This window comes from Quercus lobata, chromosome 10 (assembly GCF_001633185.2).
Source record: "Quercus lobata isolate SW786 chromosome 10, ValleyOak3.0 Primary Assembly, whole genome shotgun sequence".
NCBI classification, from domain to species: Eukaryota; Viridiplantae; Streptophyta; class Magnoliopsida; order Fagales; family Fagaceae; genus Quercus; species Quercus lobata.
Window position 1 is genome coordinate 51268972 of NC_044913.1, and position 19507 is coordinate 51288478.

The window sequence follows — 19507 nt, forward strand, 5'->3', positions numbered from 1 at the left end:
TTTCCGGAGAAAAAATGCATACTTACCAAAAGAAAGAAGGTTGAATAAAAAATGCATACTTATCAAGTTCGCAAATGTTCTTTCTTCCATTCCACGCAGGATAAAGAAGGTCACATACTTATCAAAATAGCTCACAATTAGCATTTTTCGTTGTCAGAAAGTTTTGATTTTAATTTGACCGTGTTCAAACCATGATCAAACCACATCTCAGTGAAACAAATCTTCGATTTGATGGGCTCTAAGCACAAAAACCATAAATAAACCATTCAAATCAACGAAAAAAAAAAACTAGTTTAGGTTACTATGTTTCTCTACTTGTAACTTTTCATATCAATAAATTTGAAGCCAACGCTTTGTACCATTTAACAATTGGCACTGCAAGCTTTCCAATGATTTCTCATTTAAATCAAACTGTTGTCAAGAAGGATGTCAAATAAAACAGTGTAAAAGAAAAGTTGTTAGACACCACCCATAGTTGATCCAGGAAAGTATGTACTTTCTAAAACTATGCGAAATTCTCTACGACTTTGTTTAGCAAAAATTATTTCAAGAAAGCCTATATTATGGAGAATTTCGCATAAAATACAAGAATAACTAGGAATGTTAGAATTTTGTAGTTAAATGTTTAAATTTATCATATTTTAATAACTTGAACTTTTGGAACAATCAGTCATTTAACATGATATAAAAGTAAGAAATTCTAAGTAGTTAGAATTGTATAATTAAATGATTAAATTCATCATATCTCAATACTTAAATTTTTGAAACAATTGATAATTTAACAAGAAATCTATTTTGGGTACTAACTTTGTGGGCAAAAATTGCCACAAACCATGGAACAATGTTTCAAAAAGCACGTACTTTAAGAAACTAAGAGAAATTCTCTCTAACTTGGTTGGCACAATGCTAGAGTAGTAGCATGGAGGGCCGATTAACTATAGCATAGTGGACGGCATGATGTTACTTTTGAGAGAGACCACAGAGCCAGACTTCTTGAGGCCTCTTTTTTTAATAGCCACGTGACATGATTTTATTGGTAACCCTCTCCATATCAACATTAATTTGCACAAGATAAGAAAGAAATGATGGGTTTTGGTGGAATTTCATTAAAGCCCAAAAAGCCCACAGTTGCTTGAATTGAGCTTCCTTACTAAGAATCCACATATTTTTGGATGGGGTTTTTGGCCCATCAAGCTCTTCACTCCATGGGATAGGCTCATGACCCATATTATTTCTCAACTTTATAAATTGGGCCTAACGTTCTTATTTTCCCTACATCACGAATTGGACTCTTGACCTACTATTTTTCCTCACTTCATAGAACAAGCTCAAAGCCCAAATCTTGCTATTTCATTGATCTAGGCTCACCATCCACATCATTTCTCTCGTCATGTAATGGACTTCCTCAATGAAAAACCATATGTACACATAAATTACATAATAGGTTCAAAGGGAAAATGCCCAACTACAAGCCAATTGAATTATTTGGTCCATAAAGGCACTAAAGCATAAAGCCCATTAATATCTCTTGAAGAACAAAGTCTAAATGGATGAAATAAGACATCAAGTCCATTTCACTAAATGATGACAAATTAGTGAGAAGAGAAAAACACTCAAGATGTCAAAGGACAAGTTTTGACAAATTTCAACCAACTTTAATCCAGTTTAACAAAGGGTTGATTAAGGTCCAAACAGGCCTATTCACTTTGATTAAGTATCAAAGCAATGAATTCTATAAATTTATGGCCAAATCTCACATTTGACCAACTTTGATCAAGTTTGTTTGAGTTTGACCAAGCATTAGCCAAAAATCCAATCGTTTTATTAAAGCAAGTTTGGTTCCATCTTAAAGAGAACATTCATGAGTTGAAATTGGGTTTGGAACGAGAGAAATCTCATGAAAATAGAGAAAGTCTGACTCAAAACACTAGGCTTAAAAATGGGAAAACTTTGATAAAAACCATTTTGGGTTGCTATGCTGTCCTGCTTGTAACTTTTTATATCGAGATTTGAAGTGCAAGTTTATTACCATTAGAAAATTGGCGTCACAACCTTTCTAACACACGATCTCTTAAAATTTTTAGTTAACAAAAGATTCGTGCAGTCTCTCAAAATTCTTAGTTCATGTATTACATATATTGGAAAAGTAAAAGTGTTTTTGGAGTGCCTATGACCACATCGAAATGGATGCCTACTTGAGATAAGTGGGGTCTCACAAATGACCTATGTGGTCTGAGAATTCCATGATATTTTTAGAAAGCAATGTTGCAAAAGACCCAATTGAGATATGTGTGAGCCCACCCATGAAAGTCACATGCATGAAAAATGTCCAGAAATGAGATTTCCATTTGTCAAGTTCACAAATGTTCTCTCTTTCTCAACTCATTCAAAGGGAGCTCTCGCGTTCTTTCTTTTTAAAGAATTTGAAATTTATTTAGCGTTTCATGTTCACATGTTAAACGGAAACATCCAAAATTCAAATCCTCTCTACCCTATTGTAACTATCCAATCAAATAAATAAAATTTGAGATTCAAGAGTGGGTCTTATAAGTCTCCCAAGGGCTGGGCTAAACAAGGCAAATGAAATAATGGACACTAAGGCCCGTTTGGTAAGTGAGTTTGAGAATTGTTATTTAGAGTTTTTAGGAATTTTTTGAAATACACGTGGATGAAAAAATGTATTGAAATGTGTGTAAGTGTGTTTGAAATATGAAAATTGTTGTTTGAACTTGGTGACCAAACAGGCCCATAGTGCAAATCAGTGAAGTGAGCTGCTATGTGTGGACCATAAGATAAAAATATCTGGGTTAAGCCATACACCTTGAAGAAATTATCGGAGGTCGGATATAATTCGCAGTGGACCAGGTATGCCGACTGAAATTTAATATTTTGTATATCATAGCTTACACACACCCAAAAAATAGTTTGGCTTGTGATGTATACATTAACAAAGATATTAAAAAATAATAATAAAGATCACAAACAGTCACCGAAAGATATTAGGAAAAGGGGGCAACCCACACAAAAATATTTAGCCAGTTAATGAGTTTATAAAAACACGTAGAATAGTATCCATACATTTTTAGAGTGCACTAGTAAGTCAGTCACATGATAAACTTCCAAAAGCTTTCAACATGGAGAAATGGACAATTACATACTGCCAAACATAGTTCTGGCTGAACATTTCTGATAAGTGCCATGGAGTTCTTTGTATTTTATTAAGCTAAAAGAACTGAACCGATGGAAACAAATGGATCCGCCAAGATACACTTAGGTGTCCAATTTTTGACTTGAAATTAATGTTTTCTATAGTAACAAACATAATCTCCACTGAAAATCATTAACATTTTCACTGCTAACAGGGGAAAGGATAAACAGTCCACAAAACTCGTATTGACATTTCCACTCTGACAAAAGAATGGAACAATGTAGTATAGCGTTGGATGCTTTTGTGCTACCCAAAAACAAAAAAAAACTTAAGGAGCAACACTACGGTTTCTCCCCACCGATAAATGGAGGATAGCATTTTTTTTAATCAGCAAATTTGCCACTGTAAGCTACTGTCCTATTTCCACCTTTTCTTTGTCTTCACAATAGCCTGCTAAGGGACTTGATAAGCAATTTTAAATTCTGTCTTGTAGCCTCATCACCCGTGAATCCCAAAATATCAGAGCTTATATTCTACAATGGTGAAAAAATATATTAAAAAAAAAAAAAACCAAATTTGCGCAAGAAATTACTTTGTAACTTCTGCAATTAGTAAGCAAGCAACTGCAAAAAGGATCTCACCTCAATGTTCTTCAAGGTAAAAATCAGGGTGTAAATGGACTTTTGAATCACCTCAGTGTTCTCAGGGGTCATAATTGATGAATGCACCCTTCTGCAGAAAAATATACACTAAACCAAAGTAAGCCAGTAACTGAGAGAGACAGAGAGATCAACATCTTATGAACAGTCCTAGTTTCATAACAGGTCATGCACAGAAATCACATTCCAGTATTCTTAAATAAGAACTTGAACAAGCTTAAGAGTGAAATATGGACAAAGTCATTCCTCTCTCTCTATCTCCCCTCCCCCCCCAAAAAAAAAAAACCCCCACAGATAATTTCACCCTCCAAGCCTATTTATAGGGGTTAGAGATGCCATTTAGTCTAAAGACTACTGAAATTTGATCAAGGTCATTCTAAAATACATTGAGATCAGATAACCAAATCGCACACTTTAAGGTAAAATTACTGGACAAGCAACCAGCAGTTCAAAAGAATCTATGTCATCACATGTATAACCCAGGTGTTATGTTGGTATCCTAGACTAACAGTGTAAAGGTGCGAAGGGTACTGTAGTGGTGGCAATGGTGGTGGAACAGGACAAGATGGTTTAATGGAAATTATGACAAACGTGAATCAGGATGGTGGAATGGAATGATTGTCAACAATATTTTCCTAGGGAAAAATAAAGAGTACAGATCCAAAATCAAGGATTGCAATTTTCAGGTTTCACAAGTTATCTAATCCAACCCAACCCCAAAAGGATTCAGTTTCTAAAACCATGTTTATTCTCAAAGTCAAATCCATACTAAAGTAATAGTTGCATCCTAGGTCTTATTTCTCTCCTATGAAACATGGTTAAATTTTTTATTTTATATATATATACACACACACACATCCACTTGGTGGGTTTTGAACCTACGACCTTGATTTGCCTATTATGGTGGGTATAGGGTTTTGATAGGAAAGATAAAGAACTTGATTTGGGGTTCTTAGGAAGAAGGAAAAAAGAGAAATATATAGTGTTTAGTGGCTATATGAACAATAGTCATTAACTGTACCACAAGAAAGAGAAAAACAAAAGAGAACAAATTCATCTTGAATATACTTTTAATTCAATGGCACTCCACTCGTATATATCTTGAATATAGAAGTTTGCGAAGTAATAACAAATTATTCTTCCATGGCAGCGTCATTGTTAGACCTACATGAAATGCAGCTCAACTTAATCCTATAACTAGCCCAAAAGCAAGCCAAGCATGAGCTGCTAAATTATGTCTGATAGTCAAGCATGAGAAGAGAGGCTTTGGCACGTTTAGCTCATGGAGAGGTTTGGAGCTTCTTGATTTTCTTATGTCTAAGTTGAGGTAAGGCAAGCTTGCCTTGAGAAATTCTTGGTTTTCTGGTGGTCATCATTTTCAAATTATTGCCCAACAATACCATGGGCTAGTACAAAAACAAGCCCCAAAAAAGTCATCATTTTGAGACTCAAGCTTGGCTTACTTAGGAATGGCATTTTGTCTCATTTTCTCAACCTAACCTTGGATTAATAATTTTATACATAAAAGTATCACAATTCAGGACTTGTCATGACATGCCTCATCATATTGAACCAAGAAGGTGATGAAGGTGTCAAAGCTAACAATGAGACTTAAACCAAGGTCTGGATTTCACAGACGTTACCAAGGTCTCACTCAACCAAGACTAGTAATTTAACAAAATCTCCCCCCCCCCCTCCTCTCTCTCTCTCTCTCTCTCTCTCTCTCTCTCTCTCTCTCTCTCTCTCTCTCTCTCTCTCTCTGTGGTGGCATTTTTATTTTTTTTAAGAGGGGGGAAGGGGGGATGTAGAGGGGGCCTTACTGTTAGTTTCCATCTTCTAAAATATATCCACATGATAAAAGACCCTGCAGCCAAAAAAATAAAGACTAAAGGAGGTTGCAATAACTCACCTCAAATCCTCAGATGCTTGTGTAAGACTTCTGGTTAGATTCTCAACTTCCTTTAGCAGACCACTGTCACGAACCTCAGCCAGCAAAGGTTGAATATCATCAGCCATGGCTTTGATCTGAGACATCACTACAACAAATAAAATAGTTCTGCATTAAAATACATAAAATACTGAGAACAACTGTCAATATGAAATTCTGAACCATTTACATAGGACACAAGCACATAAACTCACACAATGCTTCTTTTTGGACAAGTAAACATACACACAAAATACAGTGCCATACATTACTAACTTGCCTCTGACCCTTGATGCCTTTTTAAAACTTGTATTTATCAGATATAAAAAGTCATTGCTAGAATGCAGTGTGCCCTCACAAGAAATGATGTGGTCCTGCTACGACTTTATGACAAGGAGGCACTTGCAACAGATGTGGAGAAGATAAAACTTAGTTTGGGAGGACCAGATAACCTAAACTGAAAGCAAGTCTAAAGTAAACTTGCCTTCATAGGAGTGGTATGCTATGACCAATAACTTCAACTGACATATTTTTCCAATTCAGAACTTCAAAAAGGAACATGACATACACCATCTAATTGTTTTCAATCCAGCTGCTCAATCAAAGTATAAAGCAACATACTAGATGACTTTTGAACATAAAAATGGATTTTTTTTTTTTTTACTAGATGAATTTTGAAGATTAAATTCAAATCCTTTTATTCCCACAAATCAACAGCTACATTCTCCTAATCCTAAATTTGAGAAATGAGAAGTTTCCACTTACAAAACAGATTGGTGTCCACCAACATCATGTAACACTCAATACTAAAGAAGCAATTCCTCCCAGCTGATTTCCATTAAAACAAGATGCAACTCACACTCTAAAAAATGCTAATCTCACAGCATTTTTTTCACAAAGGCTTCACAATTTCACCAATGATTCGAATTTTATTTTAAACATGTTCTTTTAAGGTTGAAACTGAAAAATAAAATAAAATACATTGGTGAATGCCAAAGATTGTATGAACTATGAAGTTACTCACCAGGACACACTCACACAAACTGAATATTAAATTGAAGCAAAATATCCAGACGAATTCAGGTTTTGTTAATGCACATGAAATTGTCATTGGCTTACATATATAATAAAAATATAGTTCTAATTCTGTTAGTTTAATGCTCAATTCTAACTTAGCAAACATTCAAAGAATTTTTTTAAGTTTATGTACCTACTTATCAAAAATTTAGAAAGTTCATGTTCCAACTTGAATTGACATCCATATACACTTGATACATTCATAACCTCAGTAATATTACTGCTTGGACGCGTCAATGAGCTACTTCTTTAATTTTGCAAGAACTTCCCTCATTTGTACAAATCCAAGGAGAGGCCCAATTTCTCTCTCTCTCTCTCTCTCTCTCTCTCTCTATATATATATATATATATATATATGCTGGATGCCAAATGGCTAAAGCCAATGTCCCTAAGTTCTCTCTATTAAATTTTTTACAATTACATTATACTCACACTATAATCCTTTGCCCTCCAGCATATCTTAATTAACAAACTTGTATCAGTGATGTTTCCAAGGTTGCACAGCCATAGATCACTCACTAAAAATGGGAAATAATTGTGCTTTAAGTAATTACATGAACTCTTTAAAGAAGTAGCTCATTTGGTGCACATAAACAATATGAATAATAAACAGCTTGGTGCAAATAAGCGATAAAAAACTTAGATAGTGAGGCCCAGTTTTGGTTAGTTATTACCAAACCATTTAGTTTAAGTATACTTTTCCTCCTTCCTACTCTCAGATAGCCTATGGTTATTCACTTCAACAATTTATTCAAGAGAATAGACTCATCATAAATTGAGGATAAAATAATAAGAAAGGCACATCACACCTTTGTAAGCAGTGGCTTTGCCTCTTCAACAACTAGAGATACTCGTTCAGCCAGCGAATAAGTATTGGCAATACCAATTTCCTCTACCTCCCGTCCAAGACGAGTAAATATCCCAACCAAAGCATCCAGACTTACTCCTTGATATCCCTTCAGCTTCTGCCTATCGCATAAGATAAGACCCTCTTTAACACATTCTTTGTCAAGAGGCCCTGCTGAAGGTGTTGGTATTGGATCTCGAGGTGTAATATCAATCATGGTTTCCATGAGAAGACCAGACTGGTTTACTTCAACCAGGGAATTCCGAGGTATGATTATTTTATCATCTTCAACCTACAAACAGGTGAAAAAATTAAGTAGTATCCACACCAAATAAAATCCTGATCACATCAACTTCAAAAACAACAAGTCCAGAATTTGATTGTAAGATGGAAACATAAGTAAAATCACATATCCATAATGAAAAAATGGCAGTCAAACACACCTCAACCTCTGCTTCAATACTCTTCAGGGAAGGATTAACGCGTATGACATTGCCAACAGTCACCCCTCTAATCCTCACGGGTGTTCCTGTGGAAATACCACAAGCCTGGGAAAATTCAAAGAAAGTATTGTACTTCCTGAATTTAGACCGGATTTGGAATGCCCTCAACCAAGCCAAACTGAGCGCAAAAATAACCGCGCCAGATACTAGAAACAACCCCACCCCACCTTCCCAAATGCTCCCACGTCCAAAACCAAAATCACTCAATGGCCGTAATGTTTGCCTCCAAATGTTCCTAGGAACATCCAAAACAACTGCAAGTGGATTCTTTTTTGTTGAAGAGGACGGCTGGCTATGTCCTGCATCAGCAGACATGGCAATTACTCTGGTGAGTTTCTTGCATGGTCTTGATGGAAGACAAGGCAAGCAATTTGAAGAACTAGGTGGGAGGGTAGTCAATGATGAAGATAGCACTGTTGGGCATGTTGAGACCTGAACAAAAGATTTACCAACCATCTTATTCAGAGTCCTAATCACCAATACTGAGATTGCAGAAAATTTCTCCGCACTATTTGTTCTCAATGCCAACTTCTTGAGCCAATTCTAACAATCTAAAAAGGGGTTTCTTATGAATCTTAAACTGCTGAAACTTCTAAAGAGCCAGTTCGATGGACTGCAAAACAAACCCTAGAAACAAAGGGGGGGAAAAGATTCATCAGGAATAGTTGTCATAAGCCTAACAATGGAACAAAAATTCAGTCAATTATAATAGGCATACACTGATAGAAAAAATCATTCATGCACAATTTGGTTAACAAAAACATGTAAAACAAGTTAAAATAAATATCGAAAGTAAGTTTTTATGTAAGTTGTTTTCAGTTAAATCAAAAGATTAAAAATTAAAAGATAAAAGCTAATTCGTAATTTTTGCATAGAAAAGGGAAAGTAATTAGATTCCAATGTTCTTGTTTTTGTTTTGAAACTGAAGGTAAATAAATAAGTAAAATTACAAAACATCAAGTTAGTAAAGCAATAGCATTAAGATCAGTTGCACAGAGGTAAGGTAATGTCCTAACCAACCACAATCTATTACTTAAAACATTGTTTTCCCTCAACCGTTCCTACATTTTTCTTAGCAACCAAACAGAGCATTGGACTCCCCCCATTTTCCAAAATTTTCATCTAAATCAAACAGTGCTTACATTACATATCTTCAAACCACTTGTTTTAATCAAATTCAATGATAATCCAGAGTTGCAAATTATTAAGTAAATAAATAAATCGTCTCCACATTACCAAATAACTAAAATCACACAATTCCCACAAAATCTACTAGATTCAAAACCTAAATAACCCTTTGTTTGAATACTGAAAATTTTCAGGAAATGTGAAAAGACAACTAAAAAAACACACTCATCTGAACTACAGTACTGCACTTAGTTTGTACTAACATAGTTGAAAAGGAAAAAAAAATTTGAGCTTTCTGTTTGGCCATTTAATTTCTCTAATCTTACAACATAATGAAGAAATATTTGTTTGGAATTCATCAAAACAAAAGATAAATCAAGACCCAATTGAGGAATTCACTCACAATAATGGAGATAAATAATATGTACCAGATGGATACAGTATGCAAGCTCAAAATCAAGACCCACTTTCAACTAAAAATGAAACAAACCCAAGTACAAGAAACAAAATCTTTTAAGTGTCTCAAATTTTTGCAAGCAACAAATCCCAATCCCAACAAAGACAAAAACCCATTAAAATCAATATAACTCTTGAAATAGGAAACCATTCTCAAAATGGGGACATGGGTTTTTGTTTTTTTTTTTTACCTTTGAGCTAGGGTTCGAGGAGTCTGAGGATTTTTTATTCCAGTGTCATTTGCATTTTCTCCTCGCAGATGCAGATGGGGACAAAGCTAAACGAGGTTTTTGATGATTTTATTTACTAAAGGAAACATAAACGTGCAAAAATGGTAAAGTATTTAGAGTTGGGTCATTTTGAAGGTTTTGAGGAGGTGTATTGGTAATTTTATTAGGAATGGTTAGTGGGAAATGGGACCCGCATTTTTTTTATTCAACCCCCCTTGGGTTTTTAGTTTGGTGACTCGGGTCTGGTTCAAACTATTATCATTCCAAGCACGTTTGGTACACTATAATAATTATTATATTAAAATAAAAATGAGTATTACAAGAAATACATTAAGTTAAAATGTAATAAGTATTACTATTTATTAGTTTGGTGACCATTTAGGAATAGAATCCTGAATACGCATCCACAATTTAATAGAATACAAAAAGAATGTGCAATTAAATCATTTTTAAGTCAAGTTTCCTAAAATACACTTATTTTAGGGGGGAAATTATTGTATACTTCCGGAATATCATAAATGTGTACTCCCTCTTTTCACATGAATGGTGGATCCCACTAATTAAATTCATGGTGGGACCCACCATTCATGTGAGAGGAGAGAGTATACATTTATAGTACTCCGGGAGTACTTAATAATTTTTCATTTTAGGGTATTCAAAATAGAGCTAATAATTAACAGGAAAAATTTATTTTATTTCCTTTTGAAGATGTGGTAACTAATGACTTTTTAGGAAATTTTTTAAAAAGTAATTACATAAGGTGAAGGAATAGATATTCAATACTTTTGATAAAAAATAATTACTCTTCATTTTAAAGAATAACTATTCATAAGGAATAACTATTCATTGTAATAAAAACATAACCAAACAACCGAATAATTATGCTATAGAAATATCTATTACATTACAGTATTTATTACAGTCTACCAAACGTACCCTTCATAATGAGTTTTCTCTCAACATTTTCCTCATCCATCGTCAACACAAACCTTCAAAGCTAAACTCACAAAAAAAATTCATTTTTCATCCTTAAATTATTGAAAATTTTTTATTTATATCCTTAAAATTTGCTAAAAGTTTATATTTCATCTCTAAATTATTGAAAAAAAATTTCATCCTTATTTTTGTCTCTAAAATATTGAATTTTTTTTTTCTACAAAGTTTAGGGATTAAAAAAGAACTTTTTAAAGTTCAAGAACGAAAAACAAATTTTTGATAAAATTTAGGGACCAAAATAGTATTTTACCCAAAAATCAAACAAAAAATGGGAAAATCAAGAGATTTAAGGCCAAAATCAAAATAGAAAATTTGGGAAAATGAAATAGAAGAGAGAGAGAAAGAGAAAGGATGACACCAAAGGGGATGACATCCACTTCGGTGATGGCGGTTCTATGCGTATAGCTTAGGCCATGCCTGGGCTTATGCAAGAAGAGAGAGAATCCAATGGAGGTAGAATCTCAGAGCAGTGGAGGTTTGGTGTAGAGAGATGGAGAGCCATGGGAAGCATTGAAGCAGGAAGTTTTGAAAGGAGAGAAGGCAGAGAAGAAGAAAGAGTCAATGGAGATGAGAGACTGTAAAATAATAAATAAATAAAACTTTTACCCTCACAAATTCAGAATGTTGTTATAGTGAATGCCAAAAATTTTGAGATTTGAGAGATATAGGTGTGTGGGGACCAGTTAAGTAGGAAGTATTGTTAAAGCAGCATTAATTGGGCCTATGGCCCAATTTGAGGATGTTAGATCATCCAAGGAGGCCCAAATAAGGTCATAAGGGGAATGAAATGAAGAGAGGAGTAGAGACAATGTGAGATAGGGCCCAATAACCGTCCAAGGACAAAAACCTTCTCGACAACATGTGTCCGAGGTGAATCTGAGTGCCTTATCATCGCGGACTTACTTCGGGGTTATATCACAACTAAGGGTAAGATATTGGGCTAGGGATAAGAATAAAAAAGTAGACAAATATCTTCAAAAGTTGCTACCTCTGCATTAATTGCCTCTCAACCAATTTTCTAGCCCCATTAATGTGGAAGTGACGCCTGAACAGTAATCAAACAGCCTTACAGCTACTGGTTGATAGTTCTAGGAAGTGTTGGATGGGACAGGAAGGAATCCCTCGAATCTAACCTACACGTGTGTGGTAAGGATGACACCAAGATTACAGTATATAACATGAAAGAATGCACTAAGAGATGGGATTGGAACTCTTGTACAATTTTTGTTTTGAAGAAAACCATATGAAACAAATAACTTAGTTTGTTTCGAGGATAAAATTTGCTAATCTTATTTGTGTCAAACCGTCTTGAATCATTAAGTCTAATCGTTTTTCTTCTGGGATAAATCTAGTTCTTCTATCCACGCTCTACAAATTTATTGTTTGGGCCGTTAGCGTTTAAGCTCAATTTGGTTTTGGGACCAATCCAATTTCAGTTCTTACAAGGTGGGTTTTTTGTGTGTGTGTGTGTCAAATGCTAAATACACCCGGTGTCAATGCTCCAAGATAAAATCATAAAAGTGGATTACCTTGAAACTCACTTTTTTTTTTTTTTCACATCTCTTTGGCATGAATTTCACATTTTTGTTTTCCTTAGCCACATTGTTTTGTCTTACTTCTAGCTAAGAAAATGAAAAATAAAATAAAATCATTTGTGTGCTAGGTTTTTATATTAAAATCTCCATATTGTAGTACTATTTGATTGATTGATTGAAGGGCTTTCCTCGATATTATTATATTTCAACAATTGGGCATTACTTCCAAATTTTTTAAAGATTGGTTATAGACCATCAACATATTAGTTGAGATTTGTCATGTGTGCTGTAATAAATGTCGTAACGTGTATCTTAACTCTTCAAATATATATTCATCAAATACAATTACCTATATTTTAACAAAGAAAATTTTGTGAATAAAAATTAAAAATAGAAACCAAGGTAATCCTCTCTCAAATCCTAATTCTTGACCTCATTACACGAAATTGAATGTCCTTTTTTCTCCTCTTTTAAGTTATTCTAGGAAGAAAGCTTTTGATGAAATGCAAGGTATGAAATGTAGCTTCTATTCACCTTGGTTTAACAATTAGCACATTAAAAGCCCAATGTATCAAAAGTAATTATTTATGATACAAAAAGTTCAAATGATGCCAACTTATAAACATGATTCAGGATGGCGATTCGACATGGCCTCCAGCTATATCAAAATAGATAGTGTTTATTCTTTCTTTTTCTTTTTTCTTTTTTTGGTGGAAAAATCGATCCTTAATCCTCCTCATAAAAAAGAGTAAGCAATGTTTGTCTAGAAATATGTGGTGATTTTTATTGAGTATATGTAATTGTTTTTTTTTTTTTTTTTTTTAAATTTTATGGTTCATTAATATTAGATTTTTAGTATTTTGTACTCATTAACTCACTTGACACAAAAATTAAAAAACTTAAATAGACACATGATACATGCTTAAGTGGATAATTATGATACAATCCCCACATAAATTTAGACACGTGTAAAATTGGATTATAATTTCAAATTCTAATTCAACTTTCTCTATGTTTTACCTATTAAAATATATATATATATATATATAGATGACTTATAAATTTAATTTTTTTTTAATTATATGATTATGTTTTTTATGATTTATTAAATTAGATTCCTCATTTTCTACACTAAATTAACTAATTTGACACAACTTTAAAAATTTAGATTAAATTTAGATTAGATGAGACACGTGACTCAAAATGAAACTCTAATTGAAATTAAATTTCTACATTAAATTAATTCACTTGGTACAAAATTCTGAAATTTAGATTAGAGGAAACACGAGGCGCAAAATTAAACTTTAATTGAATTTCAATTTGAAATTTAATTAAATTTTCTCTCATCTTTACCTATTATTATATATATAAATTAGTATGTATTTTTTTTTTAATTTAGTTAATATTCTAAAAATACTTCAACTAATCACATGCCAATTAATAATTAATTTATATTATTTAAATTGGTATCTTGATGAGATTTTACTTATTTAAGATCTAATTAACCATGCTAAAAGCCTTAAAAGGGATTTCTTGAACTCTGACCATGAACAATAATTAGAAAAGTGATAGTGAAGGCTCTACAGAATAATCAACTGGCCAGAGGATAGAATGCAACCATCGCAGCTAAAGACATAACAAACATGTAAAATGAACTATTAAATAGAAACTGGAATAATACAAAAATTAAGTTTAATCCAGAATCAACTAATGGCAAGAGCCAAGTACACCTAGCAATTAAGTAAATATCAATCTCAAATTTGTTGTTATAACGATGTATTTCAATCAAACAGCATAAGACAAAACTAAATCTTGGTCTAATCTCCCTAGTAAACATTTGACATGCCTGGGTCCATGGTCCACATTCACAGGTCTTGCACACTCAAACCTGCAAACATGAAATGTATGAATAAATTAATAGATCCACACACCACAAATTAACAGAGTCAACAAGCATAGTTCTCTCACACCAAGGGTGAAGATAGAAAATTGGACACAAAAAAGCCAACACTCCATCTTACAACCAGAGAACATCAAAATCAAGTTTAAATGCATAAAAAATTCTTCTATATTTGTTATAGAAACATGATCAGAATTATAATAAAACAAAACTAAAAGCTTGCCTTTTAGTTGAATTAAAATCAATTGGTGAAATCATATGTATAGTTTCAAGACCACACAGCCTAGGAGGACACAATTAACAATTCATTTGGAAGGTTTTGCATTTGACCATGAGGAAAAGCTTTAGAAGGGGGAAGGCTACCCTGTGAATTTAAGAAGGCTTACACACAAGAAATTCACTACCTCATTCAGTATAAGCAAGGCTTCATCACTTGACCCAAAAACATACACTATGTCATGACCCGAATGTCAACAGGGTATAGGCCCATGAGTAATGATAACAAGGAACCTGTAAAAACTCTAGATTCCACAAATCAAAGAAATCCCTTGTCTTGCACTTGAAACATCTTGGATCATCTTTCCACTTCTACAAAAATACCCTTTTGTAGCTAGAATATTCCAAATATATTCTTAACAAACATTTTGGGCTTAAATAATAATTAACAAGACAAGGGGTCTAGCTTGAATTTATGGACATCAAAATGTCATTTACAGCTACCTTTGGGGTTTGAGTTGTGAGAACAAGCACATAATATGGGGTAAAATACCAAAATCACACAAGCACCACTCCTACCATTTCACTAACTTTGTATGGCACATGCTATAGAAGAAATTGTAAATTTGAATATTTGAAATATATTTGATTTATACTACTCATATATCTTGCAAAAGATACTTGTGTTAGAATAGATGACCAAAAAGCCCACATGAAATTTTTCCTTCCTTGTCACCAACAAATCGGCACATAGTAAGTCATGAGGCATGGACTTAACTTACTCTCAAAATATGATAAAGATAATTGAATAACATTTGATGCATACTGATGTATCTTGCCAAGATTTTTGCATTTTATTCACAAATGGCTAAGTAACAGGTTAATTTATATATAACAACTTCTCAATGTGTGACAAAAACATTATAGTTAATGTTCTAGCACAATTAAGACACTACGTAAATTACAAATTTTTGTTTTATATATAAATATATGATTATGGTAAGGATGCCTGTAAATTGGTAAGGCAAGCTTGGCAATATAAAAAACTCTGATTTTTAAAAAAAATTGTAATATTTTGGGGGGTTGAAAAGAGGTGATGATGTGGGTAACATTGAGCTGGTAAAAAAAAATCAAGTAAGAAAATGGTAACACCTAACACAACAAAATAACTAAAACAAACATCAACATTTAAAAAAAAAAAAAAAGGATCACGTACATGGCAATCCATAACAAATTGTGATATTATGAATGACCATGTAAACAAAACATATTAAAATGGTTTGGTGATTGGTATATCATCTTTAATTGGCTCCATAATTTGAAAGTAGAATGGAATTGAATATAAGGCCTACTTTATTAATCTTAAGTAAAGGAACCATCTGACTATAATACATTAATACTCTAAAAAGAACAAGGCCTTGTCTAATTTATTATGTAATTACTATCAGTTATTATTTTTTTAAATGTAAATTTGAAGATAATTTTCTTTTATCTCCTATTTTCAAGAGACATAAAGTCACATTCAATGCAATGACATCTTAACTAGTTAAAAGAAAAGAAAAAATGAATGAATGAAAATTTTCTTATTACACTACAAATCCATATAGACAGGAAACAATTCCCCAAATGTGTTTGTAGTTTATTCATCATTAACAAAGATTCAATATAAAGACAATATATGTGATTCCTAAAGATAATTTTGCATCACTAACCTGGAGGAAGAGACTGCTTCAACTTGTCAGCCTTCTCAGAGTCGAAGACACACAATGTGTACAGATACTTGGAGCAACGGACCTTGAACTTAACCACATCTTTGCTCCTCTTGATTTTCACAGAGCGTGCATCTTTCCTTCTGGCAGTGAGAAGGAAGTCCTTAATCTCATGGATTTGCTTCGGCTGTAAACCATAATCCCAAACAGAACTTTGCATTAGAAGACAATAAATAAAAGCACAAATGGCATACAATATCAGTGAATAAGTTGGCATCTCAACCACAGAAACCAAACATTAATAACATTAACACAAACCATAGGTAACGAGTAAAACAAAAATAACATAGATAAGTCAGCATACTAGGTGATATGTCAACCACAGCAACCAAAAATGACAATATTTGAAAATTTAAACTAGAACCTATCAAACCAATGCAAGACACCATACAATGCAACCGAAAAAATATATCTATATCTATATCTAGCACAGGATCTTTTTTGTCACAGAAACAAGTTATAAGAGGATAATATGGATGACAGTTTAATCTATAATCAACATGACCCATATCAAGCCTGGATCACTTTTCTCTCAGAAACCACGATTCATGCTCTGCATGTGCATTTTCATTATTTTGCTACTTTTTTTCTCAATTTCTACACAAACTATTTGAATTTCCAATAAATAAAAACCCTATACTTTTCTCTCAGCAACCACATTTCATGCTCAACGTGCATTTTCATAACTTTACTACTTTTTTCTCAATTCTACACAATACCATATACCTTAAAACCCAACTATTTGAATTTCCAATAAATAAAACCCTATACCGTAAACCCTAAACCCAACTATTTGATATCCCATTACAACTAAATCATCAAATGAGAGAACAAGTTCCAATTAATAAAGCCTTATACCTTAAACCCAGAAAAACCAAATATTTGAATTTTCATTACAACTAAACCATAAAACAAAATAAACCCAGAAAACCCAAATCTCATATCAACTAAATCCTTCCACATAAACCAAAACCCAGAATAAAAAAACATTAAAAACCCACTTTCATACACTCAAAACAAAGATGTGACAACCCATTTTCATCATCAAATGAAGAAAAAAAAAAACACACAAACGTACAGATGCAACTACATGTATATACATATAAACATACTCAAAAAGTACCAGAAAACTGAACAAAAAAAATGAGCAAAAGACAGATCCAAAATACCATTTTGCTTTCGGGGATTTGAGGGCCTCTTTGGTGAAGTTTGGCAAGCTCCGAACCCTAGCTAAGTTTTGATCTTTGAATATAAATATATAGGTCACTCATAAACCCTAGTTTTAAAGTGTATTGACTGTTTTAGCCCTATGGATTTGTTTATATTACGCTCTGGACCGTGGAGCTATGGGCTTGGGTTTACTTGGTCTAGGCCTAATAGAGTAATTGTCTTGGACTGGGTTTGTGTTTAACTGAGTATCAACACTCCATAGCCCTTTCTCTTATAAAAAAAAAACTCCATGGCCCATTTTATAATTTTTTTTAAAAACACTCCATGGCCCAAGTACTTTTAATGGGTTGGTTTCTTAGGCTTGTTGGGTCAACGCAGATATACCAAAGCCCATGAGATAATGGACTTGAATAATAAAGTTGAATAGCGAAAAAGAAATCTTAGAGGTTGTTTGGATGCAAAAATTTCATCACTCAATTTCCGTCACTTAATTTCCATCACTCATCACTTATCACTCATAACTCATCACTTAATTTTTCACACCTGTTTGGTACCATCACTTACTTTCCATCACTCAATATTTTTCACACTATTTGTGGGCCCCATACCTATCACTCGATGTAGCCTTTCCCCCCCCCCCCAGTACTCAGAAACCCGAACCCAGTGAAAAAAAAAAAAAAAAGAAACCCAGGAGGAGAAGACCGAACCCAGGAGAAGAAAGAAAAAAAAAAGTCAAAAGGTGCGGCTGAGTTATGACTAGTGGGTTCCCCATGTGTGTTTAATTACAAAAATACCATTGAGTTATGACTTATAGAAACTGAAAACAGATTTCCATAATTCATAACTCAAAAATCAGATAATTGAGTGATAGAAATAGAGTTATGGAAACAGAGTTATCGTGCAGCTAAACGGATATTGAACTATGGGTCCCATCATTTTTGAGTTATGAGTTATGGAAATAGAGAATTGACTTATGGAAACAAGCCATCCAAACAGCCTCTTATTTATTTTGTACTTTCCGCTCTATGAGAAAATGGGCCATGGAAAACTAACTATTATTTATAAATAATAAATTAACATGGTTACATATTTGTAAGGACAAAATTTGTTTATAAATTAACATTGTTACATATTTTAAAAATCTAACTACTAGATTACAAGTTCTTTAAGTTTTTAATGTGCATGTTAAATTTTGTTCAAATGAGATATTATTTATTTCGTGATTCATAAACTTATTTCTTATGCATAACTTAAGACTACAAAAATTTGAAATATAAACATTTGATTGCTGACATAGCTATTAATTTTTTATTTTATGAAAATTTTGCAAGCATGAATAACATAATAAAAAAATGCAATCGAATGGTGGATTTGTCAAAATTCACATCTAATAATAAAAAAAAAAAGGCGAGTTTGTTGGCAAACTTTGTTTTTGTTTTTGTTTTTTGGGGAAAAAATAATAGTAGAATTTTAGTTTTAAATGATAATAGATTTTTTTTTTTTTTTGAATCATTTAAAGAAAGATACTTCCACGTAAAAAAAATCTTCAATTTATTACATAATGATTAAAATTCATTCATATATTCTTTTAATCACATGACATACTTAATATTGGTATATAAATTATTTAAATGACTTAATAAGTCATGTGATTAAAATACATGTGTGTCATCTTCTAAATCAACACGTATAAGTTAGAGGAATTTGGAGATAAAACTTATCCTTTCATTCATCAATTTTTTCATTAAATATTTTCAAAACACCTTTTATCTATAACTAAATTTTTAAATAAACGAGCTAAAACTTTTATAAATAGTACGTTGGTTAGAGAGGTTGATCTATAGATTCCCATCTATATCCAATCCCAACAAGAATAGAAGCAAGTCACTTCCAGCTTGGCTTGTAGTTGTAGTCTTTTAGCTTATGTGGTGGTTGGCCTTCCTACA

General features: G+C 32.9%; 2 protein-coding genes across 3 annotated transcripts; both read right to left on the reverse strand.

The window, feature by feature from the left end:
• Positions 1–3150: 3150 nt before the first annotated feature.
• On the reverse strand, positions 3151–10085 carry LOC115963831 (protein TRIGALACTOSYLDIACYLGLYCEROL 2, chloroplastic-like). 2 transcript variants are annotated; one of them, XM_031083015.1, is made up of 6 exons: positions 9937–10081; positions 8102–8788; positions 7621–7950; positions 5717–5832; positions 3790–3880; positions 3151–3681 (listed from the first exon to the last, which is right to left on the reverse strand). In XM_031083015.1, the coding sequence occupies exons 2-6, from the start codon at positions 8615–8617 to the stop codon at positions 3589–3591; spliced, it is 1146 nt and encodes a 381-aa protein (XP_030938875.1). In that variant the 5' UTR covers positions 8618–8788; positions 9937–10081; the 3' UTR covers positions 3151–3588. The 2 variants fall into 2 exon arrangements, 1 of the variants encoding a protein (XP_030938875.1); XR_004085927.1 differs by having other exon boundaries at positions 3592–3681; positions 3790–3897; positions 9937–10085.
• Positions 10086–14141: 4056 nt separating this feature from the next.
• LOC115962719 (60S ribosomal protein L38) lies at positions 14142–17664 on the reverse strand. The gene is made up of 3 exons (XM_031081596.1): positions 17561–17664; positions 16335–16518; positions 14142–14394 (listed from the first exon to the last, which is right to left on the reverse strand). Exons 1-3 carry the CDS (start codon positions 17561–17563, stop codon positions 14372–14374), a joined length of 210 nt encoding a protein of 69 aa, XP_030937456.1. The 5' UTR covers positions 17564–17664; the 3' UTR covers positions 14142–14371.
• Between the last annotated feature and the right edge of the window lie 1843 nt (positions 17665–19507).

Excerpts from the sequence above, each read along its gene's own strand:
- LOC115962719 (XM_031081596.1), bottom strand. Across the intron at positions 14,395-16,334 it reads GAAGCAGTCTCTTCCTCCAG|GTTTGAGTGTGCAAGACCTG; the intron begins GTTAGTGATGCA and ends TCATGTTTGCAG.
- LOC115963831 (XM_031083015.1), bottom strand. The coding sequence starts at position 8,617 with ATGGTTGGTAAATCTTTTGTTCAGGTCTCAACATGCCCAACAGTGCTA. Across the intron at positions 7,951-8,101 it reads GTATTGAAGCAGAGGTTGAG|GTTGAAGATGATAAAATAAT; the intron begins GTGTGTTTGACT and ends ACCTGTTTGTAG. Across the intron at positions 5,833-7,620 it reads CAAAGCCACTGCTTACAAAG|ATCAAAGCCATGGCTGATGA; the intron begins GTGTGATGTGCC and ends GTGATGTCTCAG.